Source organism: Periplaneta americana, chromosome 9 (assembly GCF_040183065.1).
Source record: "Periplaneta americana isolate PAMFEO1 chromosome 9, P.americana_PAMFEO1_priV1, whole genome shotgun sequence".
NCBI lineage: Eukaryota > Metazoa > Arthropoda > Insecta > Blattodea > Blattidae > Periplaneta > Periplaneta americana.
In genome coordinates this window covers 43,129,121-43,157,120 of record NC_091125.1, presented here as the reverse complement: position 1 = coordinate 43,157,120, position 28,000 = coordinate 43,129,121, and the positions used below count along the sequence as shown (strand labels likewise).

General features: G+C 34.9%; 1 protein-coding gene across 2 annotated transcripts; it reads right to left on the bottom strand.

The window, feature by feature from the left end:
* Positions 1-64: 64 nt before the first annotated feature.
* Positions 65-27,886, bottom strand: LOC138705866 (GTP-binding protein 10 homolog). Of its 2 annotated transcripts, none has more exons than XM_069834563.1 (7): positions 27,400-27,886; positions 20,719-20,854; positions 20,060-20,224; positions 16,790-17,008; positions 10,924-11,162; positions 5,140-5,263; positions 65-392 (listed from the first exon to the last, which is right to left on the bottom strand). In XM_069834563.1, exons 1-7 carry the CDS (start codon positions 27,445-27,447, stop codon positions 166-168), a joined length of 1,158 nt encoding a protein of 385 aa, XP_069690664.1. In that variant the 5' UTR covers positions 27,448-27,886; the 3' UTR covers positions 65-165. The 2 variants fall into 2 exon arrangements, with proteins under 2 accessions (XP_069690664.1, XP_069690663.1); XM_069834562.1 differs by lacking the exon at positions 27,400-27,886 and adding an exon at positions 26,656-26,838.
* Positions 27,887-28,000: the final 114 nt, after the last annotated feature.

The window sequence follows — 28,000 nt, the reverse complement described above, 5'->3', positions numbered from 1 at the left end:
TTACAATCTCATTTACTTCGTGAAAAAGGGTTGCAAACAAGGTATCAAAAATTATGCTGTGAAGTACTCTCCAATGCTATTTGTAATAAGGTGATGTCAAAGACTCACTTCTATTCCTGGTAAGGAAAACAGGTTCACAAAATCAGTTATGAGACATGAGAATAGTTATAACATCTGTGGTCCTTTAGGAGACATTTGAGCACGAAGTTCTGCTATCACATCAGTCTCTTTATCCTCCTTTTGTAACATAGCATGAAAGTCCAGTATTTCACGTATTCTGTTTTTCACTCTCTCGACGCTCTTCAGGTCGCCGTTGGCTGAGATGGTGATGATGTCGGTGAAATCCAGAGTTCGCTCTGGTCTCATTTCTTCTGGGAAATCGCCAATCACATCTAGAAGTTTGAAATAATATTAAAACAAAACATTCCTGAACAGAACGCGGACAGGAGATTGAATAAGCAACAAAATATTTGAGGTATAGATCATGTCGACTTACAAATTACTCACAGATTCTAGCAATGAAGAATTCATTATCTATTAATTTATCTATATTATTATGTAAGTAAGCAGAAAATTCAGCAATGATAAAATGTTTTCCCTTTTTACTTGATTTGGGCAAGACTGTGGTCCATGCAACATGGGGGTTTTCTCCAGGTAGTCTGGACCTCTGTGACATCCCAACAATTCTCCATCATCATCATTCGAGATAATGTTGGTTTAAATGTTTTATGTTTTTGGTTTACAAATGAAAGGGGTCTATGCTCAGTAATGTCCATTTTGAACTTAGAAATTACAATAACTAAAGAAAAGTAGGGATCAAGGAAGTTTAACTGCAGAACTCATAAAAACATTCAGAACTGGAAGAAAAAATCAGCAATGTTATGGAAAAACATCATTGAAGAGAAAAAATCCTGGAAAGAATTTGTAAAAAGCTATAAAAATGAATGACGAAATCGTGTATTTTTCGCGTATTTTTCTTTGCATTCAGAACAGCAGCAGTAGTTCACCATCACTATGGCTATAATCAGTACATAGTAAGTTATTATCTTACTTTGAATACATTTCATTAATGAATCACAAGCAAGAACGTGTGTATAAAAACACTATAGAATCGTCTACAGTATACCAAAGTCACGTAACTTACATAGAAGCACTCTATATACATACTCTATGGGTCTATGTCTCTCAACACTAGTGACATCTATGAGCCCGCTCATAAAGTTAGAGTGAAAAAGTTAAAAGCTCTGTCACTGGATACTTTTCACAGATGTTACTAGCTAATTCAGAATTAAATCTTCAGTACTCAGTACATAATTCAAATATGATTACTAAAAATTATCTTTAAAAATAAGTACAGAAAAATCGAAACTGCATTTCAAAGTTCGATATCCAGGAGCAAAACTCGTATTAATAGTAGGCATATAGGCACTAAAAATAGTAAAAGTAGGCAGTGAAATAGGCATTTATTATTCATGGAGACAGACAAAAAATAGACAATACTTAATAAACTATCCCATACGGTACTCACTTTCCTTGGTTACATGTCACAACAGGATGCTTTTTTTTTTTTTTAAGTTGTCAACTGTCATAGTGAGAATGTTTTCCATGGTAGAAAAAGATCTTTCTTCTTCTACTGAAGTGATTGAAGCAAACTTGAACAACTTATTTCAGAAAGACTGTCTCTATCTTCTTTCAGAGATTAGGAAAAACCGACTGTGTATTGTCTCAAAAAGAGGGGTGTGAGAAGGAATTAGAGACTTCAAAGTACGCGTGACTTGTGCATGCAAGCGACAACAGTAATGGGCCTGGAGACTTGCTTTTAATACTTCCCGCATCCCCTTTCTTTCTCTGGTAAACCCCAAAGTGACCTGAGTACTGAGGGTTATACTGTTCAAACATAGTGACATAAAGATGGAATCGGTAGGGAAGAAAAGTTTACGACTTCTTGGAAACATATGTATTGCTGGAGAGTAAGATTCTCAGCAAGTATCTGTGTGAGGTGAATATATATTTTTAATTTGTACAACCGTTCTTTTTTGTTTTTTTATATAATTTATGTGCGGTTTATTTTAAATGCATTAAAAATACAGAAAATGTACAATAACGATGTCAAAAGGCTTAAAAAGGCATTTAACCTTAAAATAGGCAATGGGAGCTAAAATAGGCAAAAAAGGCAAAGTAAAAATTGGGCCTATCATCCCCACATGTATGGAAACGTGTTTATCTCCAATAGGTCTTTCATACATACACTCAGTTTAAAAAAGGCATTTTGCCTAACATCCGGGCTCTAATTATAACAATTTACAGATCCAGTCTTATTTATGGTAACATTGACTATGTAGATCGTAATACCAAAACTGGTAAGTGATAAAATGTGATTCAATAGAAGCACTTTAGACTGTACCTACTTCATAAAGAAAATAAGTAATAAAGTACATATACAATGAAAATAACATTTAAAACACCTCCAAACACCACTTTCATAGCTAAATTAATTTTGTAGTACCAGCCAGAAGAAAGAAGAAGATAAAAAGATGGATTCTGTACTGTAATATCTGTAACAGACCTCTATAGAGCTATTACTGATAGGAAAAACATTATATATAGAAAGAAGATACACTGAAGAGGCCAACAGTGAGCCAGAACTGTATTCTTTAATTGAAGACCTAATGTTCTAATGTGCTAGCTAAGTGCCAATTTTTTAAATTTCATTTTATTCAATCTAAGAGAGGAACTCCATATGAGAATATCAAAATAAACTGTCTTTGTCATAGCTCAACTGTGACTCATTTGTGCACCAAAAGATGGTGTTGTAGGTATCTCAAAATGCATTTCACTGTGTGTTTTTCATCAATATCTCAGAAGGTTGTTTTTGGCACTTAGCACATTTAGAATGTTAGATTCTCAATTGGTCAATCTAAACAGAGAAGGCTAGAGAGCAGTGAGAAATAATAATAATAATAATAATAATAATAATAATAATAATAATAATAATAATAATAATGGTGATGACTAATAAAGTACATATTTAATAATGTATCATAAGTCACTTTAACAATCGTATTTACTCGCATAACAATTAAGACGCCACTGAATAATAGGCACACTCCAGTTTTTCCCTGTAAAATTTAGGGGGAAAATCTTCCCGCATAAGGGATGCATTTAAGTGTTAACAATATCTTAATTTCAAATCGTAACCATGTTTGACTTCCAGTTTTTAAACATGTGAAAACTGATCATTATCATTTTTAAATGCATAAAATAGACTCAACAATTAATGTCACAGGTTCACAGTATAGTCATACACTATATTATTTATTAGGAGTGTTGTAGTACTCAGTTGTGTGTTAACTACTCGTGTTTCCACAATGAATAAATATTCAAATTATGCAGCGAGTTTTAAGGTAAACGTGATTAAATTCGCTGAAGAACATGGAAACAGAACTGCTGGTCGATAGTTTATGGAGTCGGAGTGCAATGTGAGCAAGTGGTGAAAATAACAAGCAAATCCTTTTGGAAACTCCAAGCTAAAATTTTTCCTTCGCATAAAAGACGCAATCTCAATTTGGAAAAAGTACGTCTATTATATGCGTAAATCTGGTATGCCTCATTACAACTTCAATAATACAAGTGAAATATGTCAGAAGACGTTCAGTAAACGTATGGTACAATCCTGGTCCCATATGAATTAAGAGGGTGAGAAGAAGAAATATAAAAATGGCAAATCGGTATTATTTATTAATGCACGAAAGTATACTACAGACATTTACAGAATGCATGGCCAATGATGATGTCTAAATTTTCAGTTTCATGATTTTTGGTTGAAGCAGTATTTGATGCAATACAGTTCAACTTCAGCATAACAATAGAGGCTTAATACTGGTGCTCCAAAAATCTCGACATTTTGGTGAAAGGCTGGCTATTCATGTGAGAGACTTGAATTGTGTTGACTGGCTGGCTTTTTGAGGGTCGACTGTGAGATGCATCCAAGTACTTAGATCCACTGTGCACTCTATCTGAGATTATTATCCCATTCTGCCAGGTGGCCCAGGTGACAATCGTAAATCAGATGCTGACAGGCGTGTCATCTTGTCTCAGCCCACCTAGAGCTACATCCCATTCCCAGACACATGATAAAACTCCAGGCTTCTGAGCCCCATGTTCTTAAGTCTTATACCAGTATGGAAACCCATACTACACTCAAGATTTCATCCCAGTCTATTAACTATTATAGATGTTAGATGAAATGAAAAAGAAATGGAGTGTGTTAGTGGAAGGAGTTAAACGAAGTACTCCGAGGAAAAAAAATCCTCTAAAATGTCTGCTTTGTTTACTACAAATTCCATCATCTTGTCAGTGATTGAACCAGTGCATACTAGTGCTGAGCTACAGATGGGGATTGAATTTTGTTAATTGTGTGTATAATGTAAACGAAATTTTATCATTCGTGTATTAATTATGATAAAAGTTGATTTCATATTGTATATGGATCTGTCTGGCTGTAATACAGGTATAATGGTAAGTCACTGACTCGTATGTATTTATGTAGTTTATATTCTGGACGTTATCAGTTCAGAAGCTGGCAAACAGGAGTGTGGTTTCAAGTACGTCTGTAGTGAGTAACGGGTAATGTATTCTTTAGAGGCCCGGTGAGGTGAGTTCCATATAATACCATATATACGCGAATATTCTGTGCCATCGAATAATCTGCACACCCTAATTTTAGGAGAGAAAATTAAAAAAGTGTTTAAGGCGAAGTGGTACCAACCTTATTTCAAATAATGCGCGCACCTCAGTTTTTATTCACTAAATTCCGGAAAAAATATGTGCGGAGTATTCGCGTATATACAGTAAATCCTTTTGTCAGTATGGCTCAGCATGTATTTTCGTAAGTAGCTATTTGCTGTATTCTGTATTTTTAAGTTACACAGACAGAGAGAGAGGGGAGGAAAAAGAAAAAGAGTGAATATTCTTAAGTATAAATTATAAGGAATATAACTAAGACATGTGAATTAATAGCATTGCAACAATTAACCACTATATTGGGTACTGCAAATAATAGAAAATACGTACATACATGCGCTCTTATCATAAATGCACAGATTATTTGTGCATAGGAATAATGATGGACTACAATACCTGCGAGATTCCTCAATTTATCTTTGATTTCTTCGTATTTATCGCATGCACCATCCAAATCCATTTTGTTGATTACAAGCATTGCTGGCTTGTCTAACAGATCATCACGATAAAGTTCCAATTCCTGAAAATGGAGTATAGAGTAATACTTTTCATCTATTCGTATTGGTACATAAAAACACATTTGCTTCAGCATATAAAGCTGGCGACTGACTTGAACCAAACACTGTAATGTAACACGAGCATTCACTAGTGAATGTAGGAAAACAAGTGCTAAGCTGAGCTGCTCAATGTGAGCATGAGTGCTCCACTCGGTTGTCGGTTTTTTCGTGAATCCCTTTGAGTGTTACATTATAAGTCAGTATAGGTCAGCGAGCCACACAAGTGAGCATAGTTGCATCATACAGCCACACAAGGGTTAGAACACAAATCTTGCTGGACAAAATTAATATGTATTAAACTTTGTACAAGAGTTACTTACTTACTTACTGGCTTTTAAGGAACCCGGAGGTTCATTGCCGCCCTCACATAAGCCCGCCATTGGTCCCTATCCTGAGCAAAATTAATCCATTCTCTATCATCATATCCCACCTCCCTCAAATCCATTTTAATATTATCTTCCCATCTACGTCTCGGCCTCCCTAAAGGTCTTTTTCCCTCCGGCCTCCCAACTAATACTCTATATGCATTTCTGGATTCGCCCATACGAGCTACATGCCCTGCCCATCTCAAACGTCTGAATTTAATGTTCCTAATTATGTCAGGTGAAGAATATAATGCGTGCAGTTCTGTGTTGTGTAACTTTCTCCATTCTCCTGTAACTTCATCCCTCTTAGCCCCAAATATTTTCCTAAGCACCTTATTCTCAAACACCCTTAATCTCTGTTCCTCTCTCAAAGTGAGAGTCCAAGTTTCACAACCATACAGAAGAACCGGTAATATAACTGTTTTATAAATTCTAACTTTCAGATTTTTCGACAGCAGACTGGATGATAAAAGTTTCTCAACCGAATAATAACACGCATTTCCCATATTTATTCTGTGTTTAATTTCCTCCCGAGTATCATTTATATTTGTTACTGTTGCTCCCAGATACTTGAACTTCTCCACCTCTTCAAAAGATAAATTTCCAATTTTTATATTTCCATTTCGTACAATATTCTGGTCACGAGACATAATCATATACTTTGTCTTTTCGGGATTTACTTCCAAACCTATCTCTTTACTTGCTTCCAGTAAAATTCCCCTTTGTACAAGACTTACAGGTACAAACTCTGATTTAGTTTCTATGAGACAAATTACCCCTTTGCAGGGGTGCATTTAGACAAAATTAACAACTCTCCTATGTAACAGATTTGTATTAATCTCTACACAGGGGTTACAGGTAGCATATATTTTTTTGTGTACGAACTCTGATCACGTTTCTATAAGAGAAGCTACCCCTTTACAGGAGTGTATTTAGATAAAATTAACAACTTCTCTCCTATGTAAAAGATTTGTAGTAAACTCTATACAGGAGTTACAGGTAGCATATATTTTTTGTGTACAAACTCTGATTATGTTTCTATAAGAGAAGCTACCTCTTTATAGGGCTGCATTTAGACAAAATGAATAAGTTCTCTACTATCCAATGGATTTTTATAAAACTTTCTACAGGAATTACAGCTAGAATCTATTTTTCTGTGCAAACTCTCATTACGTTTATGCAAGAGAAACTACCCTTTTATATTCTGTTTTCGTTCTTTAGCGTTATAAATAATATTCAAATTATTTATATTCTGTTATTATTCTTTCGTGATATAAATAATCTGTATTTTATGTAATTAATTATTATAATACAAATAACAATTTTTCCTTGTAAAATAGGTTATTTTATTTAAATAATTAAATATATATTATATAATATCTTATATTAATTAAACAAACCGATATTTATCATTTATATTCTGTTATCGTTCTTTAGTGATACCTACTTATTTATTCAGTCATTTCTTGTCGTTGTTGTAAGACTCCCTTCGACTTAAACATATGTATATTATTTATACTTCCAACTGCCTATTGCACAATATGCTCTGTCTTTGTGGCAGCCTGTTAATACAGGGAGCTGTTATCGTTTAGATAAATAAATAATATTCAAGTTATTTATATTGTTATTGTTCTTTAACGACATAAATAATATTCAAGTTATAGTTTATATTCAGTTACCATTCTTTAGCGATATAAATAACATAAATTTATTATTAGGTGTGGAACAATACAGTTGCATAATACTGGTGTTAGTTTTCCTTTTTATATTATTACTTTATACTATCATGAACCACAATAAAATGAAAAGGAGTGACGAGAAATTGAACCTGAGACGTTGACATCTAAATTCCGACGTTCTTCCGCTGAGCTACGAGGGCATAAGCGTGGAAACATTTGCGGAAAAATTGGCCCAATCCCTCTCCAAGATTTTCTGATGATTTGTAGAAGCTAGTTCAGGATGCAGGAGGCAAAGGCTAATTGGGATTTCCCGGTCTCTGATCAGGTCAAACATCCTGATAGAACTAATATTTAACCCTTGTGGTGAATTTCGGTGAAGTCCAGAGGGCCCATTTAGTCAAATCCACTCTCCTCAACTGCACGGTGAGACAGTGGTGTGCGGAACGCAACGAGAAGTTATTGCATTTATCCTTCCCCAGAAAAACTGCAAACATGAGTAAAGGAAGCTTTAATAGAAAAAGGAGCATCTTCTGCAGACCTCTGGGAAAAGAACTAATGAAGAGCCTAGTGAAGTGCTTTATGTGGAGTGTGGCATTGTATGAGGAAGGAACATGGACATTATGATGAAATGAAGAGAAACAAATAGAAGCATTTGAAATGTGGATGTGGAGAAGAACGGAGCATGTGAAGTGGACAGACAGAATAAGAAATGAAGTTGTGTTGGAAAAAGTGGGTGAAGAAAGAATGATGCTCAAACTGATTAGAAAGAGAAAAAGGAATTGGTTCGGTCTCTGGTTGAGAAAAATAATAGACGACATTAGGATATGTGGATCATATGTGGAGACTAATAGGAAGGCAGAAAATAGGAAAGATTGGAGAATGCTGGGTTTGCAATGAAAGACCTGCCCAAGGGCATAACACTTATGTATATATGTCCAGAATGCCTGGAATGTCGTGTCTAGGAACAGTCACTATTTGCAAAGACTAGTCGATTCCATGCCCACTCGACTGCAAAATGTGATCGAGATAAGGGGAAGATAGACTAAATAATGAATCGTGGCCTTTTGTTTTGTTTTTGAACGCTTAATTGTTTGAATGTTCTAAGGTAGACGCCAGTAAGTTTGTTTTGTTTATGCCACGAACGAAATTTTGTTGAGAGTAAAATATTTTTTCTTTCCATTTGCAGCCACAATGTCATAATGATAAAGTCATGGCATAATACATTAATGAACCTGATGTTAATTACTAAAATAATCGTAAAAGAGAAAGGAACAATTATGTATATTTTGTCGCTCTCTCTCTCTCTTAAAAACAAAACAAACAATAACATAAAAAGCATGAGGTTGTATTAGAACACAGGACCTCACGAATAAGAGGCCAGAACGCTACCGTTGCGCTATCAAGTAACACACAGGTTACTTTAATTATAACTGTAGATATCAGGCAACGTGGTCCAACAACATGTAACATCGCCTGTCTCCGAATTGTAGTGAAGATACCCAAAGGGAACTTTGCTTCAAGAGAGCGGCCATTTTTTCTTTTGACAACTGTACACAGTTAAATGTTTAGAGCAGCCAATGTAATTCCATACATAGCTATATACAGCTATATTCATGACGTATCGGATTTCAGAGCTTACCTCTGAGGTCATTCCAAGTAAAATGTTCATCTGAACATAGCATAGTTACGCGATTATTCTCCATTTTGAGAAGTATATCTTTGAACCAAGACTTTGTAGTTCGTCTGCATCCATGCAGCATTATGAAATGCAGCTTAGCCGACATGGGTAATGCACTGTATTCACGTCAGCTGACGATCTAGATGTAATGTTAATGTTATTTTTTATTTAACGGCACTCGCAACTGCTGAGGTTATATCAGCGTCGCTGGTGTGCCATAATTTTGTCCTGCAGTTCTTTTACATGCCAGTAAATTTACCGACATGAGCCTGTTGCATTTAAGCACACTTAAATGCCATCGACCTGGCCTGGGATCGAACCCGCAACCTCGGGCATAGAAGGCCAGTGCTATACCAACTGCGCCAACCAGGCCACCTCTAGATGTATCTTTGAAGATGATTTAAACATACGTATGATTCACCTGAATGCAGCAAGATCTATTCGTGAAGTGAGTATTTTAAAAATCTGCTGTAAATACCATTTTTCATAGGGAAAACACCAGACACCATTCATAAAGCAACAATTACTCTAATGCTCCTTGAAATGAAAGGACAGTAATTTTTTTTCAGACTAGGATATGAAAATAAAGATCTGTAACTTCAAGAAAATGCCTCTAGTATAAGCTAGTACTTCGCAAGCATTAATTTATTATCTTGCTTTGATAGGTAACACTATTTATTTCAGCAATATCCAAACCGTTATAGACATAATTATTAAGAATCAGATCCATCTTCATGTGAATTTTTTTCGTTCAAAATGACACTTTGACTGAACTCCATTACGTACTGGTTTGAGAGTTGATGAGTATGGATAGTCGCTTATCTTTATAACATCTCTGATACTGACTCCAGAAGTATATATATGATCATTTGATCTAACTCATTACTAGTAACACTTCCAGCATTTAAGTTTACCCATTAACTCTACTTGATATTCTATGAATAAAATAAAATAAGTATCACTTTGCATTCACTAACAAATTTCCTCTACAGTAAATCAAAACTGCTGAAACAATCTTTACATTAACTTCACTTCTACTTTCATGAATATATTTTTGTTTGAATTCTTAAATTTTAGTTTTATAAGCACCTATAAAAATTTTTCCAATATAAATGTCTAAAACTGAATTTAAATAATGTTTTTACTGTTTCTGCAATTAGCTGGTTACTTTTCTTAAAATACTGCATTCCACAGAAAAAGATATTTCAATGAAGACATTGTGAGTAGAAACTGCAAAGAGAAATGAGTAAATTTTACAAAGACAAACATAATTTTTTTGAGTATTTTATTATTCTTATTAGGATTACTTTTGAGAAAACAATACAAGTATTTAAATTTCTAGACAGACTAGTATATATGCTCAGAATTCCTGCTGGATTGTTTTTTAACACTTAAAAAATCATATGTCCGAAAAAAAATGATGACATAGGGGAACTCTTCTTCTGGAGGACTGCCACATATTGCACAATGGAATATTCACGTGAATATAAGGAAAGTTTTGTTCTACATCTGTTATCTTTAATTATGTTACTAATATTTTAACTGCAAAAGATACCATGTCTTTCCCTCCCTCTCATCTGCTGTTGCTAGCTCTGTATACAGTGCAATGTTTTAGGCATATTGTGCTTCCTCTTGCATTATTCAGTTAAGCCACCATCTGAGCAAACTCAGTCTGATTGTACTCGTATATATCAATGTGGCTTTATCTAATAGTTATTCGCCAATTTCTTTTTTTGTGTATAAAGATACATTTTGTTTATTTTTATCTTTGTGCAAGATATTTACAGAAATGTTATTATTTAATATTCCTTTCCATTTAGTATCTGCTTAAACTACTTCACATGACACTGACTTAAATACAAAACAACTAAAAATACAACATGACAAAACTGTTTTCCTACCTTATTGAGAAGTACGACAGTCTCCAAACAAGATCTGTAAGGATACTCAGGCCCAAGTTTAAAGCCCTCAATGTCGGCTACCAACAACAGCAGTTTTGTCCTCTCTACGTGTTTCAGAAACTTGTGCCCCATTCCAATATTGATGTGTGCTCCTTCTATAAGACCTGGTAAGTCTGCCATTGTGATCTGCCGCAGATCTGGGTATTCCAGCACACCAATATTGGGTCTGATCGTTGTAACTGTGGGTTTTAGAGAGCAAAAACACACATTTATTTCAATTTCACAAGTACAAAAAAACATGCTCGCGCGTGCAAGCACACGCACACACGCACACGCGCGCGCGCACACACACACACACACACACACACACACACACGCATATATATATATAAAACATTTTCACTAGTTTAATATATTAGTGCTGCACACAGATGCTTTTAATTGTAGCATTTATTCAGTAACAGTGTAAAAACAGGAAGAAGAAGAACATGATAATGATAAAGGAGGAGGTGATGACGGAGGACAGGGAGGAGAAAAGGAAGATGAAGAAAGATGAAGACAAAGTTAATGATGAGAAGATTATGTTAATGAGAAAAACAAGAAAAATGTGAAGAAAAGATAAGGAAAATATAAGAGTTAAAGTAAGGGGAGAAGAAGAATAATGTGAAGAAATAATAGTGAGAAAATAAGAATAAGAAGAGAGAAAAGAGTTGGGTGGTGGTACTGCTGCAGTATTTTAATATATATCATGAGTATTGTATTCAAAATTAATTTAATTTGCCAAATAATAAACATTACTGAAAAAAAATATTCCATCACAACATGCCATCACCCTCCAATCTATTGTATTTGTTGTTCAGTCAACTGTCCGAAGTAGGGTTGCCAACTCTCCCGTATTTCCTGGGATCTCCCATATTTGCCCCTAATTTTTAACAGTCTACCAGCTCCCATATTACTCTTCTCTTTGAACATTTTTCTCCCTTATTTTTGCATAATGTAAAAATTGTTATTCTAAACATTTGATTTTGCCGTGAATGATGATGATTTATATGATGAATTTTGTTGTTCAAGAGATGCATTAAAATGTGCAGTGTTTGTAGAAAGTAATGCTTGCCAGAAATAAATTTCAGTGCTAACCCGTTTAAAATAAAACAATGTTAATATTATAAATTTGGAAAAACTGACTAATTTTGTTCTATGCACACCAAATAGTAATGCTCATACAAAGAGAGTGTTTCATCTCATGAACAATAATTGGACAGATGTTCGAAAACATGATTACGACACGTTTAACCAATCAGAGCTGAAAACTGCAGTAGACTTCAACTATGGTATTACGCAAGACAAAGTCTGTCTCAAAATACTCTTAATTTAAACCTAGTTGCCGAAGTGTAGAATAAAGTTGTTTTTTTAGTAACTGAACTGAATATTTCTCTATTTTTTGCTATGTGAAATTTTGTCGATTCCTTAGTCTCCCATATTTTCTTAAAAAAAGTTGGCAATCCTAGTCCGAAGACAGGTCACCAGCCAGAACCTTAATCTATCTTATCAATGCTAAATTCAATCTGCAATTCGAAGTGTAATTAAATGAAACATTGCATAAAAATAATTTTACTTGCTTAACTAATAAATTCTATGAACTGTCATTAGTTTGACCAATGACTTGTTTTTCAGATTCATATACTGTGACTTTTCATTAAAAATCGACAAAACCTTTATCATATGTATCAAGACAACTACCCTAACAGATCACTAAAAAATTACAGACAGGCAAAGAACATGGTTTTGATCTCAAGAATAAGAAGTATACAGGGTGTTAGTGGTATGAGTGCACAAATTTTTAGCAGAAGATTCTTTGTATGAAATAAGAGCCAGTAATTCTAATGAAATATTTTTCTACAATGCATACTTCAACCAAAAAAAATTAATTGTGTGGAAAGTTTCGTTGCCAATGTTTTCATCTCTCTTTAAAATTTTAAAGTTGACTATGAATGTCGTGATAGATATTAAAAAGATGAACAATTTAGATCTTTGTCTTTTTTTGCATAAAGTGAACTGTTTATTCACAAATTAAAGCTCAAATTTTATTATCTGTATGTTTCATGTAACTAAACCATTAGTATTGTACATGGCAACGTTGCATTCCCCTCTACCATCCTCTCCTCCCTGAATCAGTTTAACCAACAACCTATGTACACTGAATTAGTTTAACTCTAGCAGTAACGAGAGCAACATGAACAATAGTAGTGCAAGTATGAGATGGTAATAATTATTACAACAAATTATATAATCAGTAGTTCAGATTATGGCTTTTTCACATCAAGAGTATTTCAATGTTATTTTGTTATGGGAAAGCTGATTGCATTTCATGATAAGCACAACATCTGTATAGGACTAAATTTCCTAACAGACTTGTTCCAAACCCGAGATTTTTTACCACGGTGGCTCAGAGGGTACAAGATACAGGAAGTGTAGTTCCATGGCTAGAAAACCAGGGACTACAGCGATCAAATGAAGTTTTGGAGACAGAAGAAGCTATTTTGCGAATAATGGATGGAATCCAAGTGCAAGCACATGAGATATTGCACGTGATGTTGGAGTGTTAAATTGAACAGTTCATAGGACCTTGCAGGAGCAGTTACTTCGTCCATACCATTGCCAACGTCCAGTACCTTGGCTTAAATGATTATCAACCAAGAGTTGCGTTTTGTCAGTGGTTATTGCAACAGTGCGAACTTAATCCTCAATTGACGTCACAAGATTAGTTACTGATGAGTCATTTTTCACACGTGAAGGCATTGTTAACTTCCATAACAATCATACTTAGGTTGTTGAAAATCCGCATACTGTGAACAGCTCCACTTTCAACATAAATTCTCGCTTAATGTCTGGGCTGGAATTATAGGAAACAAATTAATAGGGACATTCATATTACCTCCACAATTGACGGGAACCCAGTATAGGAGTTTTTTGCGAAATTTCTTGCCTGATCTTTTGGATGACGTGCCTCTTCAAGAAAGACATGACATGTGGTTCTTACACAATGGGGCACCTCCTCACATAAGTGTGCAAGTTTGTATGCATTTGAACCATACAGTTCGTCACCGGTGAGTAGGTCGATTTGGATCAATAAATTGGCCGGGAAGGAGAGGGAGTGATCAGTGAAACAGGTAGAGATTAGTGCTGATAACGACCTGTTTTACTAAGGAAAAAAAAATACTAGTGGATATTATTTTTAGAGTAATGAGTGACCAATATTAGTGAACTAGGAAAGATCAAGAAATGAGTAGCAGGAACTGTCTAGTGGTACTGAATTAGATTAATATCAAGGCATCAGAGTATCGAAGGTGTAAACTGTAGGAATTATTGATGGTACACATAAGTTGCTACAGTAATAGCGAACTGAATAATGAATTGGCTATAGAAGTGAACTGGTATATATGAACTAGTAAATAAATAATGAATAACAAAAGAAAGATAGGATAAGTATTAAACAGACGTTAGACTAAGCAGTAAGAGAGGGATAGCTAGTGGGAACAGGATAGTTTTAATAAAGTGTAGGCCTACTGCAAAGAAATGTTATTTGTAATGATCGTTAATGGTCGCACCTTATACATAAAAATGTGAGATATTGTCGAATAACTTCTATCTCTGCTATCACAGACATTAGTATCTGATGACATTTATCATTTATTAACAAACTAGCCGTACCCGTGTGCTCTGCTGTACCCGTTAGAAATAAATATAAAGTAATTACATAATTAAAATAGGACATTTGATCCAGGGAACATTCGTGTTTGATAGAAGGATAAATCGTTTATTATGTTACTTAATTTAAATTGTATTAAAAAAATTAAAATGCGATCATTTTGATCCAGAGACCACTCATTTGGTCATAAAAATTATTTTAGGAAATACAGGAAATGAATGTACAGAATAGCCTATCAAGATTTCTGTGCATAAGAATCTATTTTAATCTTACCTGTCCTCGATTCACTCAGAAGTTACTGTAATAACATTATAGCATTATGTCCATCTAGAGAAACTACACTTTCCAATGGTGAATTAATAATTAATTATACAAATCGGTTAATTTAGCTTCTGATATTACTTCATACAAACACAGAAACATTCTCTGTAGGCTATGTTTCATAGCTTTCGATTGTTATTGTCCAAGGCCCCTTATAGACGAAGTCATTTGTTTTTTATTTCATTACACCGCATTAGATGGCATTGTTATTGTAATTTTGAAACTCATGTATCTCATTAAATATCAGTCCTATCAAAATTTTGCATAGAATAAAACTTATCGGAAATCATTTTTAAAGAAACTTTTGTTATGTAATATTTTTCATGAAAATTAATAATAAGGGAGAGATTTCGATTTATTTAATTCAAACCCCCTTATAACCCCCCCTTTTAAATAAAATATTTTGAATGCCATATAGCCTAAATTCTAAGTTACAACGAACTTAATTTATATTTCAATTTTCATATAAATCTGTTCAGCCATTATCGCGTGAAAAGGTAACAAACATCCAGACAGACAGACAGACATACAAACAAAAATTTCAAAAAAGCGATTTTCAGTTTCAGGGCGGTTAATTATATATGTTAGGACCAATTATTTTTGGAAAATAAAAAATTACCAGAAAAATTTCGGCTACAGATTTATTATTAGTATAGATATTTAATAATGTCTAAGAATGTCAAATGGAAGTGCCTTTTCGTACCTGTAATTACTTTTAAGGAGATCTAGTATTGTTGGAAACATCACAAAGTATTAATCTAAACTATTATACCTGAACAAAATTTACAATTTTATTCTCTGAGAAACATGAAATTCATATAAAAATTCAAATCCCTCATAAGCTATTAGATGAGACAGATCATGTAAAAAGATAACTGGCCTCATGTATCACGAACTGCATATACATTTGATATATTAGGGCTCACTTGGTTCCATGAAGTACTTCCAGAAAATATGTAGGCTATTCTTTGCTGCACTGAAGTTTCGCATTTACGTAATAATGTATAAGAGTTTCCTCTGTTTTGAGCATCTGAAATAAGAGCTATTAATTTCTCTCACCAATTTTAAATACCCTATAACCTTGAATACCATCAACCCCCCAAATAAAGCTCACATTCTAAATTTCTGACGACAAAATTCGGGAAAAAGTATGTATGTGAAAGGCTTAAATAAGTCCTGCACCCGATTTTCAGAAGCAATATGTGCGAGCGGTATTCAGGATTCTACAGTAGATGACTTCTTACCTACAGTGTTCATTTTGCAGACCAACAACTTATTTGTGCGGGCCTTTTTTAATTCATTTTTTGAAGTTTGACCAGTCTACAGATATGGTATGCTCTTGTTTACTTTTTTTAACTTAGAAATTTTATGTACCTGCAGTCTTCAATAGTTTTCCAGTACTCTGTGTGTTATTAATTTCCAGTCCCTAACACCCTACATGTCACTTCTTTAAGATAAACAAAACAGCGGCTCAGGTCTTGTGCATAATTATTCTTACCCCTCATTAGACATTTCATTGCTCTGAATCCTTTCATGTCGTGGTATCCACATCAGTTTGACTAAATTGTGTCCTGCCATTATCATGAGTGAATCTAAGCATTCTTTGACCAATTTAGGTTATACTATAAGAAATTTAAGAACTTTTAAAATTGTTTAACATTCAGATGTTATTAAAATTATCTTTATAGCCTATCGTAATAGTTCTCGTATATACTGGCAAAAATATAATAGGCTACTTTTATTACTTATAATTTAAATTTACTTCTTTCTTTCTCCATTTTGTAAAAATGTAGATATTGAATATGAGTAGTTACCTCATAATGATTTATAACATACATGGATATGATGCCACTCTGGGTTTCGCTCTTGAAATGGCTCTAAGAAATGTGGACTTCCCGGCATTGGGAAAACCAACTAGTCCCACATCAGCAATGAGTTTCAAATCTAGGTTCACTGACAGAGGTTGTGCTTTCCGTCCACTGAACTGTGTTGCAGGAGACCCCCCAGCTTCACCCTGTGCCAAAAGAACTGTGCTGCCTTCTGTGTTGAGTTCTCCTGAAAACGAACATTTAAAAAAATTGAACATATGTTGTATACACATCAGTTCTCAATTTATCCTAATACAATGAGACATACCACAATAAAAGTATATACGTACACTATCACTGTCGTCAATAACAACAACTAGAGTTATACCAAATAATATCTGCTCCAGTCATCAAGAGATTAAGTGTTTTTAATGCCTCATTCCATTTCTCCTTTGAATCTATTACTTCCCTCCTTTTTATAGGCATGTAAGTGAACAATATATGTGGTAATATCTTTGGAAATGAATCCATCCTTAAAATACGTTCTTTTAAGTTTATTCTATATTGCTCAGTAATGAAATTATAATTATGTAGATGCAAGCCATGTAGGATAACTTGATTACCTGTATATTTTCTAATCTTCCTCAACTTAGTAAGGTTGCCAAAGATAAAGAATTTTTATTTTATTGGGTTATTTTACAACGCTGTATTTAGCGTCTAAATGAAATGAAGGTGATAATGCCGGTGAAATGAGTCCAGGGTCCACCATCGAAAGTTACCCAGCATTTGCTCATATTGGGTTGAGGGAAAACCCCGGAAAAAACCTCAACCAGGTAACTTGCCCCGACCGGGATTCGAACCTGGGCCACCTGGTTTTACGGCCAGACATGCTGAATGTTACTCCACAGGTGTGGACCAAGATAAAGATTGTTAAACAGTAACATTTAAGGTGTGACATTAAAAATGTCTTACAAAAAGTTTGTTTACAATAAACTGAAATTTACAGAGTATAATGTTTTACAATAATGAAATTTTGCAGAAAAATAAATAACAGATAAAAAATAAAATAGAATGAGAAAATTCAACTGTAATTTGAATTCAAGTATAAGTGTCGCTGTAAAATCTGCAGAGAACCCTTCAAAGCTATAATAGAAATTGTTGTTGTTGAGACTCCAAATTTATGACAGAATGAGATGAATTGTTTTGTTATGGTCCCTCTAGCATCCACCATTAATCTGATGGCTTATAAATCCCTGAGTTTATATGATGTTTTGTAATAAGGGATAGTTGGTTCATAAATTGCCCTTTTCTCTAGATTAACCTCCTCGGGTTGATTCTGGTGCGTCTCGAATCTGATGGTTGGATCCAGAATATAACCTTTCATCTCTCCAGGTTTAAATGTTATAATATCAATACACTGAAGACTTCCGGTATCTGCTATTCCATGGACTTATTCTGTGAATAAGCAGTAATTCGTCTTAACCATATCTGTACCATGATTTGTTTTAAGTCTTCATAGTTATTGTCATCATAGCACATGTCTGACTTACATGTCAGAAAGAGAATTTCCATGACGTTAGAGAACTTGATGATATTTAACCTAGTTTTCCTATTCAAGAACATCTTTACTGAACCAAATGAAAGGTACAGAGAAAGAACATGCTTTGTTCACTTTAAAAAAAAAAATGAGTTATGCATGTCGTGTGGAGTAAGATTCCATGCTATGAATGAAACACTGTGATAATGTGAACAATCTAAGTGCTATGATACATTTTAGATTTGGCATACAAGGAAAAAATATGCTAAAGACACACTTTAAATTCCTCTCCTGAACAATTTGCTAAAGTGGACAAAACTCATTCTTTCCCTGTACCCTTCAAATATTCATAGGAACTTTATAAATTTATTCTCATATAGTCATCAGATCATTAATATGATGGCCGCTTAAACAGTAAAAATTATACAATCATTCTAAATTATTTCGTCATCATCGTAATATGCAAGCGTTCAACATTAAAATTGATTAACTTAGTTTTATATATATTTTGTAAACTATATGGCTACAAAGTTAGCATTCGCAAATGCATACACTTACCCTTCCCTCAGGCGTACATATAATATTGTGCATATATGTGAACACATCCTGATAAAGATGGAAAGAGGAAGGGAGACAGAGAAAGGGAACACTACCTACGACAACGTTATGAAAGTAATTAAAATCATCAATAATATTGCTTCTATAACTACTCATATCACTTCATATACGAGGGGGATCCAGGAAATAACGACCATTTTGTTGTAATAATTAAAAAATATATATTTATTTGAAAAAACAAAGTCTGTTACATAACTGAAGCTTCCTTTACTTCTCTACATAATCACCACCTACATTTAAACATTTGTCGTATCTGTTCACTAACTTTAGAATTCCCGTGTTATACTCCTCTGCCGCCAGTTCATTAAGCCAGGTGTTCACTGTCTTCAACTCTTCATCACTTCCAAAACGCGTACCATCCAGAAAGTCTTTCAGCTTAGTGAAAAGGTGAAAATCGCTAGGAGCAAGGTCTGGACTATAGGGCGGATGATCAAAGATTTCCCAACCGAATTGATCCAGCAATTCTCGAGTTGAAGCAGCAGTGTGCGGGCGGGCACAGATTTTGTGGTAGCCAAGATGTTGCGACACAATTTCACCACGCAAAGAACGAGAAATGTCAGGAAAGGCAATATGCAATTCGTCGAGTGATGTGCGCCTGTCTTGCAAGATTCTGTCGTTCACTTTAGTCTTCAGGTCTTCTGTGATGAGTGATGGGCGTCCGGGTCGAGTTTCATCATGGACATTTTTTCGCCCATTGTTGAACATTTCGCACCATTTTCTCACATTTCTTTCATTCATTACAGTATCACCATACACTTCTTTCAATTGCCGGTAAATTTCTGCAGGTTTCAAATGTCGGGCATTCAAAAATCGAATCACACTCCTCACCTCACAGTTGGCGGGATTATCAATCACGTCGTTCATTTTGAAGTAACACAAAATGCACAATGGCGATTTGTTGTAACCAGTACTCACAACATTATGAGAACACATGTTAAGGAAGCCAGTTGACCTTCAAACAAGGAAGGGGAGTCAGCTGCGCGGCAGGTATGCACGAACGGTCGTTATTTCCTGGATCCCCCTCGTATTTATCACAAGGGTGTCTAATTGTGAGAGTAGGCCTAACTTAGGAAGACACTTCTTAGCTTACCAGTTTTGACTCTTAAAACAAAGTACAACAGAACCATTTTTGTACATTCTTACCAAGAACTCGACCATAATCATCCACAATTGTAATACCAACAGGAACTGTTATAATTTTATTTGCTCCTTGTTCTCCTAGTATTCTATTTTTACTACTATTGCCACCATTTCCAGCAACAAATCTCTTTGTGGGATTTTCATTAAGGAGTGATTTCAGTGTTGTCCCTATATGACAAAGGAAATAATACTTACAGGTTAATAACATACAAAAAGTACAAATTTCACATACATGTACATGCAAACACATACACATGCAGGCACGTATTGCAACACAGAGGCAGCTCTTCTGAAGCTATCCCCTCCTGACAAGGAAACAGTTATCAACCCATGTCGAAATCTCTATCTGATGTGGAGATTTAACAATTTGTGCAGTTTGAGGCAAGGTTTCGGCATGAGCTCATTAACAGTTCCTTTGGGAGTAAACAACTCATTACTACAATGTGAAGATGACTTCTTTCAAAATTAAGCATAATTTACCGTCTCCACAATTTTACCTCTGTGAGTATTAGTATTTTTCAGTTGAGATTATATACTAACATTAAGAATTCACAACGTGCAGGCAGTAGATACATGTGAGTATCCACTGAAGTGTTTTAAAAGTAGCTAGAATAAATAAGAATGAAATGATGAAACACAGGCATTGTTTCCAATAAACGTACCTTCCTTGGCAACTACAATAACATCTCCTCCTTTACCGCCAATTCCACCATACTTAGGAAAACCCATACCACCAGCACCTCCTCTCACATAAATGCGTAATGAATCAATGAATTTGCCATAAAGACTCTTTCGAATCTGGAAGAAGAAACATAGAATGGAGTCAGTTGTGTTTTAAATATGCAAATTAGGGAAAACACAGTCGTTTGTAATGTAATCATAATACCAAAATAAAATCTTAAGGTTCCGTTAAGTTTACTTCACACTGAAATCTGTCAAGGTAAGTAATATTTAATTAACTAAGCCTATTGATTCCAGTACACCGAATATCATAAATGATAGCAGAGGAGGTAGGCTCTACGACAAAATGTTCATAACAACGTCAACAAAGGTTTCTTTTCCTAAAAAAGTGTGAATGAAGAACGAGTAGAGTTGCCAATTAACCAGTATTTCACTGGCTCGTCCAAATATTTTGGCAGGTTTCAACATAAAGCCTGGCCCTATTTGTGGCTGGTAGATATAATTTTACAGAATGAGTTTTAGGACTTGTGATAAGAGCTTTTATCAAATCAGCTAAATGGGATTTTTCTCTATTTCATGAGAAATTTTAACTTTTAACTCAGAGTAGCTAAAGATAAGATATGGACTTTTCCAGTATTTTTCAGCCTAATTTTTTAAATTTATTTATTGGTCGATCAGCAAACTGCTATACGGACCAATGTTCAACAATACCATATGTAGGCCTAATAGCGTGATGAGAATGGTTGATTAGGCTCCTCTAATTAATTTATTTTTAAATTACCGGTAATTAATAACTAATTGCTGTGAAATCTGAGAAATAGACAAAAGATCAAAATGTAATGCTGAAGTTTCTATGTTGTTATATGATTAAAATTTATAAAGAATTATCTATGTTGCTGAGAAAGATGTCCTGACGTAGTTTTCTTTTAAGTCTAGATGGCTGACAAGATTTTGCTCCAATGTTATATGTCACAGCTCCAGGAATGCCAGGAATTTTGCTGAAAAAAGATTTTCACATCGAATGGATGTACTGTTGTAGTGGAATAATTCCCATTTCCTGATGCATCTCCTGATTTCTCACAAACCATGGAGCATTTTTTGCTGTCCCCCACACTGGTGCTGCAAAAGTTAAAAGAGGACGTATAAGCAAAGTGTAGAGTATTAATGAACAATTTAATCCCATTTGTGAACGTCTAATAACCAAAGGATTAATTTTCGGATTCTAGAAGAAGCGAGTTATTATGGGCATTTCAGGTAAGTTTCGTATCTAATAATAAGCCAAAATATTTTACAGCTTCTTGAGTAGAGACCATGTGTCTTGTTCATTCAGAAGAACCAAAGAATGCAGATTATGAATAGGTTTTAAGGAGAAAATTTTAGCTTCTGTCTTGGTAATGTTGACTAGTAATCAAAGAACCAGCTAGATAGTTCATGTAGGGATGTTTGAAGAGTACTAATTGTAATATTTAGATTACAGTAATATATGAGAACTGTATTATCAGTGTACATAGCTATGTATGATGGTTGTAAATATGGAATGTCATAAGTGAAGAGATTGAAGAGCAGTAGTGACAGTATAGATCTTTATGGTACTGCAGTTAAAATTGAACGAAGCATTGATTTAATGCCATCTTTACATATCAAGAACAGATGCTCAAACTTTTCACTGTGCGTGTGAGGTAGTCAGAAAAACCAATTTTAATAATTTTTATATTAAACCATCATGCCAAACAATATCAAATGCTTGATCAATATCCTGAAAAACAGTAGCAGTATACTATTTTCTTTTATGATGCACTCAGTGATTCTTTGCAATTGATGTATGGTAGAATGTTTCGGCTGAAAGCTAAACTGAAAATCTGGTATAATCTTGTTTCGGAATGTAATTTGCAAATGCAATAATGAATAATTTTCTCAAACAATTTCGATCGCATAGGTAGTGAGCTAAATGCGTCCATAACTAGTTGGCAAGTGCTTAGATTTGTTATTTTTCAGCCTTAAAGCTCTATGTTTCTGCACCAAAAGTGGAAGAAATATTAAGTACTGAACAAAAACTACAGTTTCAAGTAGATGAAGATATACTCTATGATGAACTGTGCTTATTAAATGAAGTGACTTTTTCCTTTGTGAAAGATGAACATTTGGCAAGTATTGGAAAATGGTGCAAATATTTTCAGAATAAGAATGTCTTAAAGAAATCTTCACACATAAGAATGGTAGTTCAACACGTGTTTGCTATTCTGCAAGCAATGTTTTTGTGAAGCATATACTTAGTATTCATGTCATACATGGAAGGCAAGGGAAGCATTGCTTTGCTTCCCCTGTTCATAAAGCGAAAAAGAAGACATTATTGCATAAATTATACTTTAATCGTAAGAAGTATGAATTCTCCTCCTCCTCCTCATCATCATCATCATCATCATCATCATCATCATCATCATCATCATCATCCTGGATTAGATCATTACTGATCTGTTCCGGCTCCAAAGTATAGTTGATCACTCCATCTTTTGGTTGGTTGTCCTCGACTTCTGTGACCTTGAGGCTTATTATTTAGGATCATACGGGGCAGCCTTTCTTCATTCATTCTGCTGACGTGTTCAAACCATTTATTTCTATATTCTTCTATTTTTGTTACTATGCTGACTATTTGTAGTTCTTTGCGGATATCTTCATTCCTTTTCTTGTCTAAAAGAGTATATCCTGCTACATATCGAAGAATGAATATGAATTCTCTAATCTTAAAATATAAAAATTCTTTTTCTGAGTGCCTGTCCTAGTCGAGGCAGATTCATTACTCATATTCTTAGCTTGAGGCGCGTATACTGGCCAATACGGATTCGTTTATTTCCGTTCGATGATTCTGCTGCTAAAGAGAGGATAATTGCTTTGGTCTTCAAATATATTTAGGTGCGGTGGCTGCTCTCAGTTTTGTACTATACCATACATATAAAAATTTGTATTACTGCTTCCCTCAAATAAAATTGCATCATGAATAACTTAAGGAATGATGAGAGGAATCGTTTAAGTGTGAAAATAGTAAAATCTGAACTCTGCATCAGGGAAAACCTTGAATTTAGTTGTACAGAATTTTATTGCTTTAGTATAGTAAACGAAAAAGTTCTTAAAACTGTAGCATCAAGCTTCAATTACAAATTTAAAAAATGAATTTGGAATACTGAAGCAAGATTGCTGTATATCAAACTTTTTTATTGCTCATACCAGACATAATCAATATGTGGGCCTAAACTAGTACAGTTCAATAGAGAGAAACACCTGTTTCCTTAGCAAATTCTATATTTAGTATATTATATATTTCATCCAAACTTGTATGCGTAAAATGACAGATAATATTATTTACCAGAATTGGCAATCCTAATAATGAACCTGACATTCATTTGTGATGTTCTTATATACTGTGAATAATTTGTATTTCTGCACCCTTCTCCTCTTCACCCTCACTAATAAGTAAACGATATTTAATACAAGTTAGGAGGATGAGAAGGCATTTCTTTCCCCTTCTACTTGCCCTGAGTCAGTCAGCAACAGAGATGGTAGCTGTTACCTCTTATACCTGCATCCCCCAAGCCATACACACGAGAAAATAAAGTATTAAATAAAGTACATTAGTAAATATAAAATACAGCCATCCAGATGTTTGACAATTACATTTTGAGTATATTTTAGTGCCGTCCTTATAATATTTTCAACTAATAATAATTAATTAAATTAAGAAATGTTAGTTTGTATTATGAAGTCAGGGGGAAGCGATACAGTGCAGACTGTCCTATTCTGTATGCCGCAGAGTAGCAACTAGCAGTGAAGAAAACGTTATCTTCTGCTATCAGTAGCTTTTTAATGTGCCAGTTGATTTGAACAGCAATAAAAATAAAATACAAATGCTTAGTGTAGACTTCCGAAATATAGATTACTGGTACGAATTTTAAATAATGAAATTTGTTAGTGTGTTGAAAGTCAATTAGTTGAACGTTTGTGAGATGGACAGTAGTATCTTCTCCTTCACTGATGGTAGAGAGTGTGAGTAGAGGGGAAAGGTCTATCCACCAAACTGACATGGGGATTAGTTCCAATGCCAGTGAAGCCTGGGTCACACTAGGCTGGTTTACCAGGTGCTGCTAATACCTGGCTGGTAGTAGCAACAGCAAGCAGCAGTTTCTACCAGTTCACACTACTATCTCTACTCAATGCTGGAAGCAGCAGCCTTGTTGAGTCTAAATGATTTTTCCTGTGGCATCAGCAGGTTTTGCCGCATAAATTACATGTAATTTTCGTCGCATATAAAAACTAATATTTTACACAATTTTCTATGTAATAAAATATTTTCACGGAAGTAAATTAATAAGTTATAGATGATACTAAGGGATATGCTTCTGAAGCTAAATGACAGCTGTGAGCAGTATGGAATGAAGATAAATGTCAACAAGACGAAGACCATGGTCATACGAAGAAAAGTAAAGAAGACAAACTTGCGAATTTTAAATGAGGCAGTAGCACAAGTGGACAGCTGCAAATACTTCGGGTGTACTATAAGCAGTAACATGAGCTGCTGCAAAGAAGTCAAAAGGAAAATAGCAATGGCAAAGGAAGCTTTTAATAGCAAAAGGTGCATCTTCTGCGAACCTCTGGAGAAAGAACTAAGGAAGAGACTAGTAAAGTGCTTTGTGTGGAGTGTAGCATTGTATGGGGCAGAAACATGGATATTATGACGAAGTGAAGAGAAGCGACTAGAAGCATTTGAAATGTGGATATGAAGAAGGATGGAGTTTGTGAAGTGGACAGACAGAGTAAGAAACGAAGCTGTGTTGGAAAGACTGGATGAAGAAAGAATGATGCTGAAACTGATCTGAAAAAGGAAAAGGAATTGGCTGGGTCACAGTTGAGAAGAAACTGCCTTCTGAAGAATGCACTGGAAGGAATGGTAAACGGGAGAAGAGTTCAGGGAGAAGAAGATATCAGATAACAGATGACATTAAGATAAATGGATCATATGAGGAGACAAAGAGGAAGGCAGAAAAGAGGAAAGACTGGAGAATGGTGTGTTTACAGTGAAAGACCTGCCCTTGAGCAGAACACTAATGAATGAATAAAATGATACTCTACTATGTGCTTTAAACGTTGTGTAGCTGTAAATTATCGAGCTGCAAAATGTACATTTTGCGCAATTTTTGTTTTTCAAGTTTTGCAGAAATAAAACGAAGTTCGTCATATTTGCTGTTTATTTTTATTACAGGATCTTACTAACTTCAAAATCACTGGTTATAAACTCTCACTGAACACTTTGCGACTATCCTATGAACCGAGGTTGATTGTCATTCCATCCTTTAAAATTTTTAGACTGTCAGATTACAATATGGACATGAACAATTTAGAAGAGTGTAGTAAAGTCAAACGTGCCACCTCCGGGAAAGTGTTGACAGAGAGCTCTCAAAAGGATAAAAAATTTTGTGAGTATATGTGATTTATTGAAGATGAAATACAAGAAGAAATGGAATAGGTCTCCTTCAGACTCATAAGAGAGCTTGAGGATGAGGACCTAACTCATACAAGAGCATTTTCAGAATGTATAATTTGAAGCTTGAGGAGCTAATGAAACTGGTTTCACCATTCATTAGGACTTTATATTCAGATACACCATGCCTTTAACGATGACATGCAAACCCGCAGCATCCAACACTTTTATTCTGTTTCTGAAGGCTGCGTTCTTCAAGACGTTCCAAAAGGCATTCAGTGAATTGAATTGTATTTAGGGAGGGGGGGGGGGAACTACTACTACTGCTGCTGCTGCTGCTGCTGCTCCTGCTACTACACTGCGACTTTCAAGTTACATTGCACTAACCCTCAAGTTAGGTGCATTCCCAACTCTACACCAGCTGACTATACTAAGGTTTTCTGCGTACCCAGGTTTTGAGCATACAACTCCACTCATCTGTAGACCAGACCCCTCCTTGCATCATGTCGCCAGCTGGGATTCGAGGAATGCTATGAAATGAAGACGGAATGATGCAGATGCCTAATATGTGGAAATGGAGAACTCCAAGAAAAACCTCAACTGTGTCCTTGTCCATCACAGTTCGTGGACTTATCAATGAAAAATTCCAGGCGTGACTGGCATTCGAACTCAGACCACCTGCGTGACAGGCTGATGGGGTCCACAGATACATATTAAAAAATTGGACGATCTGATTCGCATTCCTCTTGAGTTCTGACATCGTAAATCACAGTACATGTGCAGCACAACAGAAATACAGAAAAATAACAGGATGTAAATAATCAGATTGGACTTGAACAAGAATCACGTGTAGTTACAACCAGCCACTGTCTTCAAAAGACTTCACATTAGGCTGGTGGGACACTGTTAGCAGTGAGAGGCGAGTCGTGTGACGAGTATTTTAATATCTAACGGTCATGTGATCCAGGGAGCATTTCAACAATTAAAATATCACCTGTCTGTAGAAGAATACGCTGTGAAGGCGATGCGATCCAGTAGGCAGGGTCTCATAAGTAGAAATGAAATACATGGTACGAACAAGGGACCAGAACTCTTCGCCATTGCCGTTTGTTTACCTTCTAATAATACAGCGATTATTACAGTCATAGCCTATATTGAATGAGTTTAGAAAATTGTATTTTTTATATATTACCTTTCTCTTCCCTTTTGCAACGTACAGCATTCGTGATAGAAAAACCATTTTGTACTACGCTTAAATGCCCTTTCTGTATCGTGCGACAAGAATACAAGATCACAACATAACCTCACAAAAATATTTACACATTAAATGCACAATATATATTGAAACAAATTATATGACTCTTCAAATTTCACAAATATATGTTACTGGCAACATGACAACGTCTTAGGAAAGCTGTTACTTGTCATTCTTGAATATTAATCTATAAAATTACATGTAGTCCTAAAAACTTGCACTGCATGTAACAGTATAGATCGAGTTGCTGTATCTATTTTGGCAGCATTGGTGTAATTTCGAGAACATTTCTATTACAATAAACTGTTGCATCTTATCCGTTTAAACATCATAGTAATGCTAACTATTATTTTGTAATGACAAAGTTACTTTAAACTAATTACTTATATAAACCGAACAAAATAAGCACAGTTCGTAAGGAACATACGGCTCAACTGGTTTTTCCGCTAGATCTAGCGTTTTTCAGTGTTAGTTTAGCGGGTAAAATTTATGAAATTTGTATTGCTCATAAAGGGATTTAACGTTTTTTTAACACGTA

Excerpts from the sequence above, each read along its gene's own strand:
- LOC138705866 (XM_069834562.1), bottom strand. The coding sequence starts at position 26,823 with ATGGACAAGGACACAGTTGAGGTTTTTCTTGGAGTTCTCCATTTCCAC. Across the intron at positions 5,264-10,923 it reads CTGTCGTACTTCTCAATAAG|GAATTGGAACTTTATCGTGA; the intron begins GTAGGAAAACAG and ends CTCCATTTTCAG. Across the intron at positions 393-5,139 it reads TAAATTGAGGAATCTCGCAG|ATGTGATTGGCGATTTCCCA; the intron begins GTATTGTAGTCC and ends TCAAACTTCTAG.